The sequence below is a fragment of the Natrix helvetica genome (genome assembly GCF_964273705.1).
Source record: "Natrix helvetica genome assembly, chromosome: 5".
In the NCBI taxonomy this organism is placed as follows: Eukaryota; Metazoa; Chordata; class Lepidosauria; order Squamata; family Natricidae; genus Natrix; species Natrix helvetica.
Genome location: NC_138551.1, coordinates 75,341,047 through 75,363,191, shown reverse-complemented (window position 1 = coordinate 75,363,191; position 22,145 = coordinate 75,341,047). Strand labels below are relative to the sequence as shown.

The following is a 22,145-nucleotide window of genomic DNA, read 5'->3' as shown; positions in this document are numbered from 1 at the left end:
GAGGCTGTTAATTGATACTAAGTCTTAGTTTCAGAGAATCGTTGCAATATGATAACATATTTGGAGTTCTTATAACATCAAATTGCATCTCCCTCCTTCCCTAGCAGTTCTCTTGTTTGCTGTTATAAAATCTTGCCAAGAGCTGTGGTGGCGCAGTGGTTAGAATGCAGTATTGCAGGCTAATTCTGCTGACTACCAGCAGTTCGATTCTGATCAGCTAATTCTGCTGACTACCAGCAGTTCGATTCTGATCAGCTCAAGGTTAATTCAGCCTTCCATCCTTTTGAGGTGGGTAAAATGAGGATCCAGATTGTTAGGGGCAACATGCTGATGCTAAACCATTTAGAAAGGGCTGTAAAACACTGTGAAGGGGTATATAAGTCTAAATGCTATTGCTATTGCTTGCTCAAGAGGAAGTTCAACCTTTATGCTTGTTTTTCTAGTGATTGTGTCACTCACATTGTTGCTGAGAATAATTCCTGCTCCGAAATCCTTGGATGGCTGCATAAACACAAGATGGAGGACAGCTCAAGATTCAGGATTCTTGATATCAGCTGGTTGACAGCCTGCATGGAGGTGGGAAGACCAGTGGATTCTGAGAAATACCAGCTTCTTGTAAGTCAAGTGGAACAATGTGAAAGCAATGGGATGGGAAGAGCATCAAGAGCTGGAAATTGAGATGGGTCATGACTGATAGGTGGTTAAGCTAGACATCTAAACTGATTGCATTGACTCTAAATGAGTTAAAATCTCAAATATTTGCTTGCCATCGGAAATGTAAATTTTGTCAAAATATGGCTTTAGAATGTCTTCCTTTGGGAGAAAACCTCTCCAAGAAATAGAAAATGGATCCAAAATTAATAATAATTACTACTTATTATAACATAAGGTTAATAATCACACTGTCAGCATTCCAAATATCATGCAGAATTAAATCAGAGTCCAAGGCAGAGCTATCCTTAAAGTTCCAATTTAATAAGACAGACATGTTGGCATCGTACTGTGGAATCCCAAATCTGAAAAACTTCCTGGGATTCCACTCAGTTTAAAGTTCATGATCTTATCCCCACACCCATAAATCCATCACATGGTCCAATCTTCTTCGGCCACGCTACCATCTCCACCCAGCTGATTCCAGTCAGGTGCAGAGGTGCGGAGACAAAAGATGACCTTGGGCTTCTAGAAAGGAATGACAACAACACATTCCACAATTCTACTCCTTTCTATTCCCCCCTCCCAACTACTACACTAATGAAACAGCATAGGAAAATAATAGAGAGTGTGGCAGGCCAAAAATCCTGAAAGGAACATAACTACAGGCCTGACACACACAAGACAATTGTCTTTGATATATCCCTTCTTGCTACTTTAATTTTCCTGCTGCCTAACTGTAATAGCCTGCAGTACAGTATATTAAAGCAATATTCTACATGTTCAAACAGGACGAACAATATCAGTAGTACAAAAACAATGGAAGGTGACTATATTCTTCATGCCCGTTAACTTCTCTTAGGCTTCTGATTGGCCACTGGTACAAAGAGAAGGTGGGACTAAATGGACCTTGGATGGATTAGAGGCAGCATTATATCTACACAAAGTCTTTACTGAATACTTTTCTTTAGTTCAATCTTTTTTGTACATAGGATCAGATGACTAAGAGATCGAGATATTACTTGCAACAGATTTTCTAAGGTGTAAAGTGTCCCCAGAGAAGAACAAAATAATGTTTTAATTTTGTTGTATGCTGCCCAGAGTCACCTGCCTGTGAGGTGGGTGGCTGTGTAAATTAGATAGATAAATAAATCTCACATATAATGTTTCTGTTATCATTAGTTAGGACTGCCAGAGCTGTACTACAAAAATCTAGATGTAATTTTTTTGTCATCGGGAAACAAAGTTATAACTGGAAGCCAGCATGGGTTTGTTAAAAACAGATCATGCCAAAACAATACTATTTCATTCTTTGACAAAGTGACTAAATTAGTAGACCAACAAAATGCTGTGGACATTTTAAGTAGACTTCAGCAAGGCATTTGACAAAGTAGACCACAACTTACTTCTTAGTAAACTAGAAAAATGTGGGATAGACAACATCACCACCAGATGAATTAATAGCTGGCTGACAAACTGTACTCAACAAATATGATACTACATCTACATGGAGGGAAGTAAGCAGTGGGATATCACAAATTTCTGTCTTCGGCCCAGTACTTTTCAATATATGTATTTTGAAGATGAAGGAATAGAAAGGGAACTAATCAAATGTGCAGATGACACTAAGCTGGCAGGAATAGCTAACACCCCAGAAGACAAGGGGATCCAAAAAGATCTTGATAGCCTTGAACAATGGCCCCTATCCAACAGCATTGTTAGGTAAGCTTCCTGTTAGGAGAGCAAATGTGCAGAGAAGTGTAATGAGAGTGGTGTTGGAGAACATACAAACCAGCATACAGAGACACTGCAGTTTAAATAGATTTTTACTTTCGTGGAAAATAGAGGTATTCAAAGTCCAGTTAAACAGTCCAAGTCATACACGGTTCAATCAGTCAGTTATCATATAATCAGTTCAGCACACAAAGTCGCTAACAGTAGCAAAAACTCACAGTAACTCACGATACGTCTAACAAATGGTATTCACCGATCAGCATCTAACAAACAGAGAACTAACAGTCGTTCTGGCTCCATCTTATGGCTGCTTGAGGTAACAGCAACCAATCACATTACATCAGTACTTAAAGAAACAGTACTACCATCCTGGTTTACAGCAACCAATCACATTACATCAGTACTTAAAGAAACAGTACTACCATCCTGGTTTACATATTGCTAACCCAACTGTTAGCTTACATTCCTAACAAACATGACATTTAATGTGGAGAAAGTTTTATACCTAGGTAGGAAAAACCAATGATATACAAGTACAGAATAGGCGAAATCTGGCTCAAAAACAGGACCTGTGAGAGGGACCTTGGAGTCCTAGTAGATGATCACTTAAACATGAGCTAGCCAGCAGTCAGCAGCAGCCAAAAAAGCTAATATAATCTTGGCTGTACAAACAGAAGCATAGAATCAAAATCACATGAAATATTAGTATCATCTTATAAAGTCTTAGTAAGACCACACCTGGAATACTGCATCCAGCTTAGGTCACTACATTGCAAAAAGATGCTGAAAAAAAGTGCAGAGAAAAGTAACTAAGATGATGAAAGGCCAGGAGACCAAACCATATGAAGAACGGGTGCAGGAATTGGGTATGTCTAGTCTACAGAAAAGAAGGACTAGGGGGTGACATGATAGCAGTATTCCAGTATTTGAGGGGCTGCTACAAAGAAGAGGGGGGTCAAATTATTCTCCAAAGCACCAGAAAGCAAGACAAGAAACAACAAATGGAAACTAATCAAGGAGAGAAGCAACATGGAATTAAGGAGAAACTTCCTAACAGTGAGAACAATTAACCAGTGGAACTGTTGGCCTTCAGAAGCTGTGGGTGCTTCATCCCTGGAGGTTTTAAAGAAGAGACTGGACAGCCATCTGTCTGAATTGTATAAGTTCTCCTGCTTGAGCAGGGGGTTGGACTAGAAGACCTCCAAGGTCCCTTCCAGCTCTATTCTGATCTTCTCATCTGGATTTTGCAGGAGGTAACATTTGTAGAGATGTTGGTCTGTACAACCTGATGCAAATATAAGGCTGTCTGAAATTTCTTGAGGCTATTGTGTTGTACAATTCAGCACAATATGTTTACACTCTGTTTACTTGCATTAAGGCAATATATGAACTAATGACTGAATTTTGAATGAGTCTGAAAAATGGATCTACTGTATTCAATCCTACAGCAAGAATCCAGAATGCTCCACCAGGTGGCGCTATTGTTTAGAATGTTGCAGGAATTATATTTTTAGCCATTATTGTCTTGAAGAAAAAGATTTTAAAAAGGGTTAAAAAATATTGTAAACCTACAAAGTTCAAAGCTGTAAAGTTAGACTTCTTAATATGTAGGCATACATTAGTGACTGGGTACACTGCCTGGCATGGAGGCAGATACCAACTTCCAAATGAATTTTGCAAGACAAGAAACAACAAATGAACGGTGTGTTTGAAAGTCCACAAATCAAGAGTAAAACATCCACCATAATTAACTAATGTGGCATGTATTAACATGCCCAATCAATAGTGCTAGTGCTACTATTTTAGTACTACTACTAAGAATTAGCAGTTTCTGCCAGCAGTTTTTCCTCAATTATTCTACATGCGCCATTGCACCCATACATCTAAACTAGAGGTATTATTATGATCCAGCATCTGGATTCTAGCTTTTGTCTACATTTTTGCCCATGGGCACCAGCTCTTAATGGCTACTCCAATTCTGTTTTAGTCTCATATCTCTCCCTTCACATGCTCTTTTTTCTGAAAACCTTATTTTTTGGACTTATTTTCAGCTTAGGTTCTCCTGGTTGTTTGTTTGTTGGTCTACTCTACCCAATCAGAGTTAATTGCTGACTGAACAAAGCTCAATTCTATGACAACAATTCTCTCACCAGACAGGCTCAATCAGAATCTCTAGGACAGGGGTGTCAAACTCAAGACCCGGGGGCCTGATCCAGTCCACGGGGTGCTTAGATCTGGCCCATGGGGCTGCCCTGGAAACAGCGAAGGACTGGCCCTCAGTGCCTCTGTCAACGAAAACATGAGAAGTCATTGTGAGCTCTATTTTCACCGACAGAGGGTTGAAGGAGGTCATCACAGCCAAAAACGGAACTTGGAGCTGCCCATTTTTGTTGGCAGAACACTTGGGCCACCACAGGCGCCCCTGACACGAGTGACATCGAACTAGCCACACCCACCCTGGTAACGCCCCCCCCAGCCTCCCCGAGGTCTAACACAACCCTGATACGGCCCTCAATGAAATCAAGTTTGACACCCCTGCTCTAGGGCTATGTACTTCTCTGAGTGTTTAGAGAATAATTCCCAAATCTTTTCCCAAACTGCCTCTTAAGTTAGAAAGTTGAATGTGAGAGCACCTCACACCTCCTTTCTCTGCCCTCACCTTTGAAGTGTGCTTCCCTAGCTTGTGCTCATGTCAAGTAGAGCCCTTGGCCATACGAAGGCTATATATACTTGTCTGATGTCATTAAAATATAGATTTTGAAGAGTGAAGTTACCTGCAGGTAATAGCTTGAGTTTTTCTTCCATCTCCTTTCCCTTTACAATATTGTTCTTTTAAGAAATACTATAGTGAATGTGTTTCAATTTACCATAAATTGGAAAATTGAATTAATTTCTCATGTTTCATCCTTATATATATGCTTTAGGCTGGATTTTTCCAATTTCTCGTAAAACCATTTTCACAAAAAGGAATGACGCCAAAGATAGTTGTGTTGGAAGAAATGTCCTTCTGGGTTCAGTTCCAAGTGGGGAGAAAGACACTGGAAACATGGAGGCTGTTTGGAAAGATGGTTTTAATGGTGGACAGCATCACATGCCTTGAAGATGTTGGGTGAAGACAAGAAAAAGGGCAGAGATGCTGAGAGTGCCTGAGTTTTATACTCTCTCTGGGCTTTTGAATTTGAATTTGTATTCTGATTGGTTGTCAGACTTCCATGGGGCCAAACAGGGGCAACTCGGTAGGCTGTCCTGAGTCCCAGGCTTGGTTGACTCTTGCTGTGTGATGATGTAATGAAAGGGCTTTGGCCAATTCCTACTATGGCTCTGCCTGAAGCAGGTAGATCTTTGTTATGTAGAATAGACTGGCTCAGGTCTTAATGGCCCATTGATAAAGGGTGTGTGCATGAGTTTCTACCTCCCTTTTAAGGGAAATATTCTGCCCCTTTTAATATTTCCAAAAATATTTCATTTTTCTAGGAGAGGGGTGGGTGCTAACTTCCTACAGTAGCATGTAAAATTTGCTCAATTACCCCAATACAATCTACAAAAGTTACAATTGATCTCGTGTCATATATAACAGCATTTATGGATTATCTTTCCAGTCAATTTTCACTGACTTGCTAAAATGGATTTAAAAGGAAATTTAATGCTATCAAATGCTCCCAGCAGATTTATTAACTTCAACATCGAAACCATCCAGAGTTTGAAAAGACTTTCTGAAGAATTCATTGTAATTAACTTAAGATTTGTATATCGCCTTTAAATGAAATAGATATATAGCATTATTGACATGCTATAACTGATGAGATCTATTGATTTATAAAGGAATGGCTGAATATGAGTTATTTAAACCAAGGGGGATCCTTGCTTTTTAAAAAGCCCATTCTAGTTCATCCTTCTGATATAATTGCAGCACTTCTGACAATGAGATTTCCCCAGATCTCTGTTTCAATCCTTCCAAGCAAAATAAAATAAAATAAAAAATGTTTATCCTCCTTGTTGCAAAACATTAATCTTTTCAAGGAAAAAAAATATCAACATTCCTGATTGAATAAGCATAGGTATCTAAGAACCTGTTACATCAAGGCAAATTTCAAGGGAATTCAAGATTATCTATAGACTGGTGTTAATGCTTCAAGATCTTGACCCTACTTGGAGCTATCTTAGAATAACAAAGGGCTTTTACCTGAAAAATTGAGGATTTACCCCAGAAGGAGATGACCACTTTTGTAGTCCAATGTCAACATAGCCTATGTCTGATATTAAACGATTTCTGTGCTGTGTGTTGTATAAGGCTCCCCAAATTAGGTAAATGCATGCACCCCTCCCCTCCCTCAACCAACAAGGCTGCCAAAATATTAAGCGGACACAGTAACATGGGGACATTTAAACTGGGCTCCAGAAATCCAAGAATAGACTGTGTGGAGGATAAGTGGTATCCCTGTGGGAAAAACACAGAGTTTAGCAGAAGGATGCTGTTTCCTTTCTTTAAAAAATGTGTTTCACAAGCTCGAAATTATATAGAACAGTCTGGTTTGAAAAACACAGTCGTTCCGGATAGATTCTTTACTGACATCTTTAAGTAGAAAAGGAAGAGTGAGTACACAGAGAAGCATGTGTGTCTCTGTGTGTGTGTGCGTGTGCATATGTGTGTGTGCGCGCCCACCCACACATATTTCACTCAATTTTCTTGTAAATTTCGCAATGTATTTTTGAAAAAAAAATACTGTGTGTACATCTGAATCTGTCCTGGCAACTCAGTTAAATGAGATTCAATAAGTTGCAACAAAATTATTTCAGGCTTGATCATAATTTAAACAGTGAATTATACTTTAATGGTGAATTCTAAAGTAAACACCTTGTAAAGTATAATATTTTTTGCACTATAAGACGCTCCGGACCATAAGAAGCACATTAGCTTTAGAGAAGAAAAACAAGAAAAAATATCTGCCTCTGTCTCCTAGCATCCATCTAGCTAGTGTCCTTGCAGCAAACCGCCTGGTCAGCTTCAGCACGTTATCGCAGCCCCAGCACTTCAGGGCTCTGCTTCATTGCACCCACCACTGGTTGAGCTGCTGCTGTTGCTGCTGGAGAACACTGGAGCCTTCACTCCCAAGCAGCTGATTGGCAGTTGGATTGGCCTTCCGGAATACTGACGATCAGCTGTTCTAGGCGGCGGGGACCACTGCCACTGCCTATTGCTGCTGCCATCGTTTTCTAATGCCGGTTGCCACATATTGACACTGCTTGCCTATTACTGCCTATCACCGCCTATCATCGCCCATTGCCGCCTATTGCCACCTATCGCCGCTGTTTGCTGCTGACACCATTTGGCGGCATTGGCAGCAGCAGTGAACGGCAGCAATTGGCGATTGATGGTGATCCCCACCGCCTAGAACAGCTGCTGATCAGCTGCCTGGCTGGAGCAAAGACTCCAGCATTCTCCGTTGGCGGCAAACACCAACCGTGGTGACAGGCAGTGGCAAATGCTACCGCCGCACCAACCCCCATCCCTCCACCACAATATTCGCTCTATAGGATGCACAAACATTTCCACCCAGATTTTTAGTATGAAAAATACGGTAGCTAAGTGGATGCCACAATTATGTCTCCTAAAAATATCAAAGACATCGGGGCCAAATGCGAATTATAACAAATAATTTCATATTTTTATAGGTGATTTCTACAAACACTGTTTCCACTCTTTTACAGAAGAGCCGCTTGAAGGAAACACCTGTTTGATGCCTTGGCTCTCAATCCATAATACGTTTTCCACCAAAGGATTGATAAAGTAATCTAGGTGGGAGACAAGATAAGCCTCTGAAATTTGAAGTGCTTAAAACTGTGTCTTGGTAAAAATCACTTATCGAGAAACAAGCAAATAGAGAAGGTCCAAATGGCCATTTTATTTGGTCCAAAGCTAGCAGGTTAAGTGACTTCCTGGTCTCTCACACCTAGAAAGGCCAAGAGCAAAACACCAAGGTTACACAGATCTCACACAGATAATCAATCAAAGATGGTTTGAGCATCTTCCCAGACTGCAGAAGGTTCCAAATAAATAAAGATTTGCTTTGTAACTGATAAGGAAATGGAAGAAACACAAACACAGTATATATCATGCATAGTATGAAAACATTATATTGCTACAGCTACAACCCAACCACTTTGATATATAAAATGGGCCAAGATTGTACTTATTCTTACTAGCTGACCCTGCATTTATAGCAGGAAGAGATAAAGCTGTATGGCAGAACATATTCTTGAGTGCTGCCTAAACTCTAACTACTGTAGTCACTTACTGGCACAGATTGGTCAATAATAATAAAAAAAATCCATTCTTAAGGATGTGGCAGGAGAGGCATAGAGGACATCTATAAACAAAGCTGAGGTTTTCAATCATAAGGTTGGCAGTTCAGTGGTTTGAATCCCTAGCGCCGCGTAATGGAGTGAGCTCCCGTTACTTCTCTGAGCTTCTGCCAACCTAGCAGTTCAAAAGCATGTAAAAAATGCAAGTAGAAAAATAGGGACCTGTTCTGACCTCCCTCTCCATGCCTGTGGATAAACCAGAACACAGGCTTGGCTGTTTGCCACTGTTTAATTACTGAGATAACAAATCCTTTGGCTGAGGGCAGAGACAACTCACGTTCAATAGAGCAACGCAGATAGTCCAAATGAGCAGACACGGCTAGAATACATAGATTTTCTTAACTACTAATTCGAACGGTTGTTTCCTGCAAATGTCCCCTCCCAATGCCTCACCTATAATTTCTCTCGGGAGGGGCCAATCCACAACACCTGTGCTTAATCATCTTCTGTGAGTCTGCCTACGGAGTTGCTGCTTCCGTTTCTCAGCCCTTCTCAATCTAGCATCAGGGAAAAACTGCCTTGGATCCTCCCCACTGCTCCCTGCCTCAGGCGCCTTGTGGTGGCCAACCAGCCTCTCTGGTCCCTGCTCTGAGTCTGAACCCTGCACAGGGTCCTCCACATTGTCCAGGGCAGATTCATATGGTTCCTCACTATCCGAGTCCATCAGCAGCTCAACCGGATCCTGCTAAGCCACAACAGGGACCACTTTGGTGGGAAGATCCTGCCGGCCACATGAACACGGAGTCGTCTTCGGACAGCACTGACTCTTCATCTTTAGAAGCAGAGATGAGCACTGCCCCTAGAGCCAGAAACGCTTAGCACGCATGTATGGGGGACCTTTTATGTTTTCCTATAAACTTAAATCGCATAACATGTTATGTGAAACTCATAACATCATGTAAGTAAATATACAACTTGATTGAACCTGATTTCTTATTCCAGCACACCACAAACGAAAATATAAAAGTTATGATGTCTGTAAATATATAAATAAGCTCCTTATACATCTTATACATCTCAAACATATAAATAAGGGAGGTTTGGTGTTTCCTTGATGGTGTGACAGTTGGGAGTTAAGAATCCCTCTCCTGCTAGAATCATCAAATCAATTAACTTCTCCTGCTCTTTCGTAATCTTTGGAAAACGCATCTACTTCCATGCTGTAGTAGATGTGTCTCCTTATAATCACTGATTAGGATTAAATTTCACTGCACCATTCAGCATTGTTGATGTGGCTTTCTTAGTTACAATAAGCAGGTAGTAAAGAGCATCTTACGGAGGTCATAAGAGGAAAACAAATTATTTGAAATATAATAGGGGATGCTGTACCAAAGAGTCACTAACCCAACAGAAAAAGCTTCTCTTCTGGGTCCCATTAGAGGACATTGTTTCATAGAAGGAACTTGAACTCTACTGGATCTTGTGGAGTGAGAGAAAAATATGAGGATAGGTGGTACTACAAAAAGGCTGTATTTTTTTTAATGCCTGAAAGAGTCAGTGTTGATTTCTGGCAGCTTCCAGGACATGTCCCTGAAGTTTTCTTGGCAAGTTTTTTCAGAAGTGATTTGCCCTTGCCTGCTTCCTACAGCCGACGGAGTGTGACTGACCCAATATTATCTAACTAGGTTTGTGCCTCAGGTGGAATTAGATCTCAAAGACTCCCAGTTTCAAGTTTGATGCCTTAATCGCTTCACTATACTGGCTGCCATGGGGTATAATTGTTGTATGATTAATACAATGAAGGTTCCATGAGAACGATGTGCAAATATGTACAGCAAATGTAGCAAATGGAGCTGCTCGCACAGGTGGAGCTGCACATGTGCTTGCCTCCCGATTCCACAGCCCGGTTCTGAACGGGACACAGCCCAGTAATTGGGGTTGGGAACTACTGGCCTATAGAATTGGTTCATCTCAGCAGGTCCCAGGTTCTAGAATTTATAGTCCTATGGCTGTGTAGGAAGTTACCACTCAGCCCTCTCCCAGAAAAATGAAATATCCTAGGAAATATTGAAAAGGCAGAATATTTCTCTGGATGTGAAAAGAAACATGTTTCAAAAAGACAAGGTAATTCTCCCTGCAGCTTCCTGCCCCCACCTTTTGTCCATGAGCCATTAAAGCCTGAGCCAGTCCCTTTACACAATAAAAGAGTTCTCCCCTTCAGCTCCAGGGGGATGGGAATGAAGGCATGATAATATAAGCCTTTACTCAACTGACCACATGGCGTCTGAATTCAACCAAACCTGGATTCAAAACTCAGCCTAGAGGGTTGCCCTTGCATGGGCCCATGTGAGTCTGACAACCAATCAGAATACATTTCTTACACAGGAACAGGAAACAGATAGGTGGGGCCGAACAGATTATAAAAACCCTGCAAGCCCTTCTTCGACCCTTTCTTCCCCTTTCTTCTTCTTCACCCAACACCTGGAAGCATGTGATCATCTTTTTCCCCAGGACCTCCAGCCATGCGGTCCTGTCCTCCATTAAAACATTAAACCATCTTTCTAAGCAGCCTCCATGCCTCCAGTGTCTTTTTCCCCACTTGGGGGCGAGCCCAGAAGGACATTTCTTCCAACAGCTCTGATGGAAAACCTATGGCACAGGTGCCACAGGTGGCACGCGGAACGATTTCTGAGTTTATGTGGGGCATTGCCCTGTCAGCTCCAGCATGCAATCTGCTGGCCAGCTGATTTTTGGCCTCGATGTTCAGCCATTTTTCACCCTCCCCAGGCTTCAGGAGCCTTGTTGGGGGGGGGGGGGGAGGATCTGTCCGTGCATGCACAGGAGGGAAGGGCATTGCATTATGGGTGTGGGCACACACATGCATAACCCCCCTGCTCCCCCCACTTTTGGCACACCTCAACAAAAAGGTTAGCCATCACTGTCCTATGGAGTCCAGCTAAGCACCTGATTGATCATGTTCAAAAGGTGAGTTAAAACAACTCTTTTTCTGTATATTTTATTAATGATCTTGATAGTTTCTTCATGCTCTCTGTGGGTATGTCTCCATGACACAGTTTATTACTTAATGTTCTAAAAAGAGTTTGACTGCTATGGTAGGTAATGTAGGAGAGTATCAGATCTCACCCTCAAGAGTACAATACAATACAATACAATAGCAGAGTTGGAAGGGACCTTGGAGGTCTTCTAGTCCAACCCCCTGCCTAGGCAGGAACCCCTATACTGTTTCAGACAAATGGCTATCCAACATCTTCTTAAAGACTTCCAGTGTTGGGGCATTCACAACTTCTGGAGGCAAGCTGTTCCACTGATTAATTGTAGTCTCTTAGAAGAGCTCAACTGATGTTTTTTTTTCTTTATTGCTTCCTTTTATGGGTGCCACTGAGATGCTGAATGGAATTTGTTTTAATTTGATTATCTCATTGGGTGGGGTGAGCCATTTTAATTTGATTTGCTTTCAGGCTGTTATAAATTATCGGTACTGATTTTGTGTAGGCAATATGTTTCATTATTCTACATCCTCACAACAGCCCTTTTCTCTTAATCTCTAAGATATCCGATAAGCATATTGAATGAATTAACGGAATAATTATTGTCTCAACTGACGTTTGAATGTCCCTAATTTTGTAATTGTTTGATTACCTGAACATTTCCTTGTTTTAGATCAATTATATGATCATTTTAAGCTAAAAAATAATTGGAGCGGGATTGTGGGGAATGCAAATACTTTTTTAAACACACAATTTGCTCTTCTACGCCGATAGCCTAAATTTGCCTTATTCTGCCTAATTACAGCATCAAATCATAGCAGTTTCCCCTCACCTCCCAGGTAAGAGTGACCTCTCTGGGTATCCTGCAGTGGGCAAGTCTTGTCACTCTACTAGAGTCCAATATTTGTCACTGACCCTCATCTAAAATTAGCTGATCCTAACATAAGCAATGTCTATTTCATGTAGCTCCAATTAAATTACAGCAGAATTAATTTGAAAACCCTTAAAAACCAATTAACCTTTGTTTCAACTCTTCCTTATTTCTAGAGGTGGCAAAGTAGCCTCCACTAAGTTCATTTGGGTAGCAAAGCATCGCAACTGTCTTTAAACATATTCATAGCAGGCTATCTTCTACCTGGTTTCATTTCATTACAATTTTTATGGGAATTCTGCTCTGCGTTTTGGTTATACAAAGTTCATTTGTTATATACATATTGAGCTATTGATTACATAAATAATGAAAGATTATAATTTAATATGAATAGGTGCAGTGGTGTATTAACCATTAAGCAGACTAAGCCCGTGCTTAGGGCACCGGGCCCAAGAGGACATCACAAAGTTGAGAAAGAAAAAAAACCCAATGAAGATTTGTACAGTATGTACAAAGGAGGGGAGGACCAAGATTTATCAATGCTTAGGGTGTTAGGGTTCTAAATACCATGCAGAAATAAATCATTGTCCAAGGCAAAACATCCTTAAAGGTGCAATTTATTCCGCAGGCATGTTAGCACGGCTATGGAAATTCCAACTCTGGATTTACATCCTGTAAGTTCACCCAGTTGAAAGTTCATGATCTCTCCCCACACCCACAAATCCATCACATGTTCCAATCATCATCTTCCACGCTGGCATGTACACCCATTTTCTTCCAGCCAGGTGTCGAGATGCGGAGACAAAAGATGACCTTGGCTTCTATAAAAGAATGTCAACATACATTCCACAATCCTACTCCTTTCTATTCCCCCCTCCCAACTACTACACTAATGAAACAGCATAGAGAATTATTAAAAAGTGTGGCAGGCCAAAGATCCTAAAAAGAATATAATTACAGGCCTGACATAGGGCACCAGTGAGCCTTATCCCCCACTGAATAGGTGTATACTTGCTAAGCGTAACAAATATGATTTTATTGGTATTAAAATGTATGACATACAGAATATGGTGATTGACATAAAAATAACATATTGAAATAGTGAATAATTAAATAATGAAGGATTGTAAATTGAACAAGCAAATAATGGAAGATTTCAATTTAGCACAAATGTTTATACTATGATTAGAATTATATAAGCTTGTTAAAAGTAATACATTTGATTAACAATCAAATCAATTAGAATTGGGTGATTTAGCATAGAAATGACACATTAAAATATCGAATGATTAAATAATGAAAGATTATAATTTAATAAAAATACGTGCATTATTACAAGGTTTATATAAGCTTGTTAAATGAAACGAATATGATTAATACTATTTTGTTTGTATTAAAATATATGACACTCAGGTGCCACACTGTTAACACATTGATATGTTTGTAAAAGATAAAAATCTTGAAAAGAAAAAGTTCTTTGGAGAGTTCTGCTAATCATTCTGTTGGTGTAGAATTAAATGGGTGCTACTCCTACAGTACAGATGTATAGGATAATGTATTTGTAACTTTAAGTCAGAAGTACAAAGTTTCTGTTGCATCAGATTTCAATATCTCAGGGGTTGCCACAAAGAAGAGGGAGTCAAACTATTCTCCAAGGCACCTGAGGGTAGAAAAAGAAGCAATGGGTGGAAACTAATCAAGGAGAGAAGCAACTCAGAACTGAGGAGAAACTTCCTGAGAGTTAGAACAATTAATCAGTGGAACAGCTTGCCTCCAGAAGTTGTGAATGCCCCAACACTGGAAGTCTTTAAGAAGATGTTGGATAGCCATTTGTCTGGAACGGTATGGGGTTTCCTGCCTAGGCAGGGGGTTGGACTAGAAGACCTCCAAGGTCCCTTCCAACTCTACCATTGTATTGTATTGTATTTTCCTATGTTAACACTTTTACTTTCCTGAAAACAATTCTGCCTAAATTGAGGAAATATTATTGTATTTCAAGGCAGAGACTAGGCCAGTGATGGCTAACCTTTTTGTTGTTGAGTGACAAAAATGTGAGGGCGGGCACACGATAGCACATCTGTGTGCCGCACCCATAATGCAAAGTGCCCCCCCTCATGCACATGTGCACACAACACCCACACGCACACACACTCCTCCTATGTGCGTTGCACTGCTAGCCTCCAAGCTGAACTTGGTATTTCCTCTGTGGGGCCCGGGAAGGCTGTTTTTGCCCTCCCTAGGCTCCAGAGGCTTTCCTGAAGGAGGGCAAAAACAGCCTCCCCCAGCCCTCTGGAAGGCCGAAAATTAGCTAGCCGGCCCTTGCATGCACATTGGAGCTGATGCCTTGATTGCTGGCAGATATAGCTCCTATGGCATGCCATAGGTTCGCTATCACAGGACTAGACAATTGGTAAAAGTTCAAGGCTCCAAAAAATTTACAAGAAAAGGAAAAAAGGGGAATAATAAAACAAGCAGATCTAGCATAGCCCTGATTGCTTAAGCCAGGGGTGTCCAAACTTGGGAACTTTAAGACTTGTGGACTTCAACTCCCAGAATTACCCAGCCAGTTATGCTGGCTGGGGAATTCTGGGAGTTGAAATCCACAAGTCTTAAAGTTCCCAAGTTTGGACACCCCTGGCTTAACCCCAAAAGAAAACTCTATATCATTCTTCTTGTTGCCGACTTAACACCTGCATGACAACATTCCTTAAAAAAAAAAGACAGTTACTAGATCAGACCAAGAAAACAACAACCCCCATTTAGCTGAATGTACAAGTTCTATACAGTCAAAGGCCAAAAATCCTGCATCTCGAAAGCCCACATAACTTGGACAATAGAATGTGTTTTGTCCTCCGTTTCATTGTAAAAAAGTTGGTCACCTTAACATAAGCACAACAGCTTTTTACTGGACTAGACTAGACTAGGACTAGATTAGTGACATAAAAAGGTGTGAATTTGCACCAGAATGAAAATATTTACAACAGTAGCCTTTGGGGGAAAAAAAACTTTGTAGAAAGGAGAGGTAGGTTTATTTGAATCTGATCACCCTTTAGTAGCTTTAGTAATAATGGTTTTTCTGATTACATTTATCTTTGTAAAAGTTGCTCTGAATAAAAACATGAATACGTATGTTTAAAATGTTTGTGCTTCACTTTAAGGCCACATATTTATTTTTTAACTGGTTGGGTCTATACGTCGGCCTAAACCCACCCATTACGCACACACGTTTTTACTCACTTTATCTTACAGCTTTATCTGTATCCACTTTAATGTGAATATGGTTGGAGGCGATTGTGCAGAAAATATACTTATGGCAGATCAGGGTACTCATTTGAAATGGTTTGAAACCTTTGTTCTCTGACTTGTTGGATTGACAAATGGTATCCTTTCCCACCATCTATTTAGGTAGATGAAGATCATTCTGCTTCTCCAGATATTGGCGGAATTCGCATTTCCCCGTATGCCTGCCAGAGAAGGACAACTTTAAAGAATTACAACCAAAAGTTGACGGTAATACACACACACACACACACACACACACACACAACACACACACACACACACACACACATACATACATGCATACATGCATACATATATAGTTTTACTGCCAAGGTTAAAGGAATTTTGCTAATATTTTCATATACAAATTGTGAGTCATAAATCTGTGGATTATATATTCATCAGAAATAACTGTTCCAGTTCTCCCCCCCTCCACCCCCAAATTTGGAAAGAATTCCTGTAAATTACAATTTTATTTATTTTTAAACAAATATTCATACGACGTTTGGATAATTTTGGATTAAATCTGACACATTTACAAACTCTTTGATCATAAAGCTCCGTATAGGCGCTAGGGTCCCATGCACAATTCAACCCTGTGCGACAAGGAGCTTTTCCCCATTGTTACACATTGTTGGTGATATCATAGAACTTGAATCTCCATCAGTAGAATGGAATTTTCTGCACTGGAGTCCTTTGATATGCATGGAGAGACTTGTATGTGAGCTGCAACCTAATCATTTCTGGAGTTTATTACCTTGAACACATTTTCTGAGAATAGTTGTTCCAATAAATTGGCAGGTAACAATTGGCCAAAGATACTTGAGAATGAATGACAGTTCCTTTGATCTCATCCACCCAGAGTTATTGGAGCTACTTGTCAAATGGCTGGGAATTGTGTCTGAGTGAAGAAAATGTAGAGACAGATCCATTCTGAGCTAATCAGCATCCTGCAAGGAGGAAGTGTGAAGGAAATATGCGTGCTATTAGCCCTTTTCCACATGGTTACTTAGTTCGGTTCACACACACAGTCCCACCATCATAAGCTACACCAGAGGGTGTGAATCACACCCTGTTTTCTCTCCTTCACTGTGTTTTACTCTCTCTTTATATGCGTGCAGAAGAAAGCCAACTCTAACAGCCCTGTTTCTCTCCTAGATAAATCTTCATAGCAATTGGCTGCAGGAATCTCTGAGATAAATTTATCTCTCTTGGGATCTGAAGAGCAATGGGACATGATTTCTAGAATATACCAATTGCTCAGAGTTGCTATTGATGGGACAACATATAAGCCCAGCAATAAATAAGCAATTGGCAAACTGATGGTCATGTGGTCAATCATAAAAGTGGAGAGGGTTTTGTAAGACATCTATTTCAATTTCAGCTTCATGCAGGAAACTAATAGTCAGGTTGCTCTCCAGGATCTGCTTGGAAACACCCTAGCAAGGGAGAGATTACTACCCACCTGAAGGCTTGATAAATGAATCTTTTTTGTCAAAATTCTTCTCCAATAGTAATGTTGGAAGAAATGTCCTTCTGGAAAGATGGTTTAATGGTGGACAGGACCACATGGCTTGTGGTCCTGGGGAAAAAGGTGATCACATGGTTCCAGATGTTGGGTGAAGAAGAAGAGAGAGAGTGAAGAAGGCGCTTGCAGGGTTTTTTATACTCTGTTCGGGCCCACCTCTCTGTTTCCTGTTCCTGTGTAAGAAATGTATTCTGATTGGTTGTCAGACTCCCATGGGGCCATGCAGGGGTAACTCTCTAGGCTGTGTTTTGAGTCTCAAGTTTGGTTGAGTTCTCAGATGCCATGTGGTGAGTTGGGTAAAGGATTATTACTATCGTGCCTTAATCCCATCACCCTGGAGCTGAAGGGGAGGGGTCTTTGTTATATAGAATAGACTGGCCCAGGTTTTTTTTTAAATGGCCCATTAACAAAAGTGGGGGCTATTAAGAGTGAGTCTGTTTCCTGCCTAAAAACATGTTTCTCCATTTCTGATCCAGAGAAATATAATATTCTACCTTTTCAATATTTCCCAGGATATTTCATTTCTCTCGGAGAGGGGTTGGTGCTAACTTCCCAGATAGGTGGTGGCCTCTGTTGGAAGAAAAATCCATCTGGTTCCATTCCAAGTTGGGAGAAAGATGCTGGAAACAACCTGGAGGCTGACTGGAAAGAAAGTTTATTGATGAAGTAGAACCAGCAGAGGCATGCAGTGCTAGAGCAGCTGACCAAATGGTTGAATGAGTGGATGGATCTTTATAGGTTCCTCTGACTTTCAAGTTTGAACTCTTCTGGGGGATTGTGCAATGAAGGGGTTTGTGTGTTTTTTTTGTTAAACGGTGATGGGTTAATCCTATTATGTCCTAAAGGGTCACGTCCTGTTCTTAGAATTTTGGGTGGAAGGAGAATGTAAATTTTAATCCCATCATTGGAGAGGAAGTTCTTTTGGTTTGTGAATATGCTGGACCAACGTTTCTTAATGGGCACAAAATATCTGCTGCAGTGGTGGATTCCGGATCCCTTTGCAACCGGTATGGTGCAACGGGGCCCGACATCCACCACATGAACGTGCACAGCAGGCATGCTCATGCACGCAGTCCGCGCATACCTCCTTACCTCCTGCGATGTTCCGCGACGTCTCCGCGATGCTCCAGCTGCTCAGCGGAACGTCGCGCAGGCACCGTACTCTCCATGTGCTTGCGCGGAAGCGCCAAAGAGCTCAAATACAGGTAAGGCGGGGGGGCAGGTGGGCCCTCTGGAGCACCGTACTGGAATGGTACCCGGTGCCTCCGGCAGGCACCTGTATGCCTGTACTTGGGTGTACTGCCTGCAACCCACCACTGATCTGCTGGGAGCTATTAAGAAAGACTTGCCGGCTGCTTTCTGCCTCTAAAAACATGCTTCTCCATTTCTCCTTTAGGAAAATATAATATTCTGCCTTTTTAAAATATTTCTCCAAATATTTCATTCTTCTCTGTGCGGGAGGGGGTTCCCATACCTCTGATAGTTTCAGTGTGCACCCAGCTGAGATCTTCAAGCTGTCTTTTTTTTCCAATATTGGTAGTGGCATTTACAATCAAATGATTTGAAGAGTGAAGAGTGATTGAGTTCTGAGCTTGGCAAACATGGAATCAATCACATGGGTTGTTTCAGAGCACAGTCATTAACAATCTGCTGTAATCAATTAGAGTTCTTCACCCTGCAGGATTCATTCTGACTTGGAACTCTGAAACTGGAAGTAAATTGCTATTATTTCAACCAAAAATTTGGGGGGAAGAAAAGTAATGATGTAATAAAAAGTTTTTAGAATAAACATTATTAAGTTAGTCAGTGAAATAAGTATTTTATTTTTTGATTACCTAAATCAGGGTTGTCAGCACATGTCGTATCGTGACTTTTTCCTTCTTTGCTAAAATGGCAGAGGCTTGGCCAGCGCATGATGGCATCTGGCCCACGGGCAATGAGTTTGACACCCCTGATCTAAATAGTATCACTAAGAGCAAAGCATCCAGAAGACGCCCTAGTGAGAAGCATCTCATGCCCATTGAAAGAAAACTTTTAAGAAGTTTTCTTTTAGGAAGAGATTGGACAGCCGTTTGACTGAAATGGTGTAGGGTCTCCTGCTTGAGCAGTGGGTTGGACTAGAAGACCCCTCCTAGGTCCCTTTCAACTCAGTTCTTCTGTTCTTCTGATTTAAATTCAGGCCTATCATTCCTTGGGGAATAATTCTTTCTAACCCAATGGAATGTTGGAAAGGAATTACGTAACCAGGATTTACATCAACAGGATAACTTTCCAAGAATGGAATGGTATATAAAAAGAAGTCAGCAAAAGAAAGACCAGGTCTGAAAATAAATCAGATCTGGCTGGAGGCTATGCAGACAAAAAAAAAAATCCATTAGAAATTCCCAAATGCATCCCTATCAGAGAGGCTAAGGGCATTGCTTTGGAATATTACCAATTGTCCCATTCTTAAGCTCCTTTCTCTTCCATTCTGGTCATGGAACCCAGAATGATGCTCTAAAAAGTCTCAGTGTCAGCATTCCAAGTAATGTATCCGCCAAAAGCAGAATTCCGCAGCAGGTAGATTCCTCAAAGAGCATGTTTATTAGATACATCATAGCTAGTGAAAACCAACTCTAAAAATTCCCATGGTTTCCCCCCTAATTAAAAGAGCAAATATTTCCCTCCCCAGATGTCACCAGTCACATTGTCCAATGATGGTCACTCCTCTCCTCCTTCTCTTGCCACCTGTTGGGATGACCTTGGTTCCCAGAACTTTTTGTTTTGCCTGATAGCCGGTCTTTCCCCCTCCCTTCCCTCATCCAAAAAGTTGAATATCTAACATAAGTCAGTGCAATTATTTTACACATTCTGGCCCACCTATCCTTATCCCCCTTTTTTGGTCTTTAAATCAGGATTAACTTCTGGTAATTGCCTGGACAACTTCTGTAGTTGTCTTGCAAAGATTTCAAAAGTAGGTTGTCATTACCTGCTTCCTGGGGCTGAGGGAGAGTGACTGGTTTTGCTGGCTTTGTGACTAAGGTGGAACTAGAACTCACAGTCTCCCAGATTCTAGTTGATGCTTTAACCACTAAATTCCTGGCAGGTGTTTGCTCAACTTCATTATTTTAGAAACTTTTTTTTTCCAGTGCAAAATCAGCATGGAATTCTCATCTGTATTGGAACTAAAAGAAACCTCAAAGCAGGGAACACCTTCATTCAAGAGGTGGGTTGCTCCCGGTTTGACAGGTAGTGGCAGCAGGGGAGGCTCCACCCACCTGCCCGGATGCTTCTGCGCATGCATGCAAGTGCGCACCCACCCACACAAGTGAACCGGTAGTAAAAAAAAACCAACGGAAACCCACCACTGCTTCACTCCATGTCCTGCTCAAGGACCACAAGGCTGGTAGTAGTGTGATGACTTTTAAGTGAGTGGGACTATAATTTTAAGACCCACTTTTTAAATAGCATTTTGGAGATGCCGGGTTTGGTCATGCAGTAAAAAAAAAATAACGCCATCAACCCATTTAACAATTAAGATTTCCCATAGGCAAATCCTTACTTCTTATTTAAGATCCAAGAAGGTTTGGGAAAATGGATTCTATAGTTATAAGCCAAGGCCACTGATAAATTAAACCTTCACTAATTAGATGCTGTCCACATATTGGGACTACAGTTCCTGAAATACTCAAATACTATATGCTGGGTATTTTGGGAGTTGAAGTCCCAACACATCTGTACTATAGGAGTTTGGAGGAGGATGTTCTGAGTTATAATCTCATTTTCACCTCCAGGAATTCTGTACCTCTAGAGAGCTTTTGTAGATAATGAACAATTTATGCATTTCTTTAAGGAAAATCATTTCGAAATTTAATGTAAAACATACAACATGTTTATACTTGAGAGCTTTTAGAATAACTGCTAGATCTTTGCCCCAAGTTGCATCTTAATGATGAAGTTCAATGTAACAGCATCTCCCATCATTTTTTTTCCACTCTCTTATTTTGAAGTGTGCTTTCTTATTCCTGCACTCAAATGTCTATTAAGCCCTGGGACAAAAAAAAGATCATATAGCTATCTGATGACATTGGTTTGGATTGGTGACTGTTGGACTAGGTCCTGCATTTTCCTTGGCAACATTTCAGGAATGGTTTGCCATTGCCTCTTTCCTAGGGCCGAGAGAAAATGACTGGCCCAAAGTCATCAGGTGGTTTCATGCCTAAGGCAGGAGTAGAACTCCCAATCTCCCAATCTCTAGTGCAGGGGAGGCAGTTGATTTTTCCAAGGAGCCACGCAAAAAACTGGGACTGTTTTGGAGGGCTGAACCTATAGGGCTGTAAAGATGCATAGGTGTGCAGGTATGCACCTATGTAAATTGAAAAAAAAAGAATAATACTGTGCACCGGGAGCCATAAAATGCCAACTCTGCTCTAACCTGTTGCATTAAACTTGCATAGGAACATTAGAACTTCTTAATATTTTGTAGATGTTGGGTACAGATGTGCCTTGCCTATCACTGCTGTAAGACAAGGCTGTGCAGCGTTGACCATTTCTTTGATCTATTTTTTGGTGCTTGGTTTGACCTACCAATTTAGAATTGTTGCAAAGGGTACCGAGGCCTCTTGGAGCAACTGTGAAATCAGTTTCACAAGCTGGGAGATGGGCTTTCAAAGTATCGTTGCTGTTGCTCTCTCTGTGTATTAAATATGAATATATGTATATTTTCACGATGAAAAGAATGCTAATCATTCCACTGAAATGAGGAACAGATTGGCTGTGTTGAATGTCA

General features: G+C 40.9%; 1 protein-coding gene across 3 annotated transcripts in view; it reads left to right on the top strand.

The window, feature by feature from the left end:
* DNTT (DNA nucleotidylexotransferase) overlaps positions 1 to 22,145 on the top strand; it is a 297,641-nt gene that overhangs the window by 85,040 nt on the left and 190,456 nt on the right. For all 3 annotated transcript variants that reach the window (XM_081954006.1, XM_081954005.1, XM_081954004.1), the window contains 2 exons: positions 444 to 615; positions 15,973 to 16,077. In XM_081954006.1, the coding sequence (XP_081810132.1) occupies positions 517 to 615; positions 15,973 to 16,077 (204 nt within the window). In that variant the 5' untranslated portion in view covers positions 444 to 516. The remainder of the gene's footprint in view (positions 1 to 443; positions 616 to 15,972; positions 16,078 to 22,145) is intronic.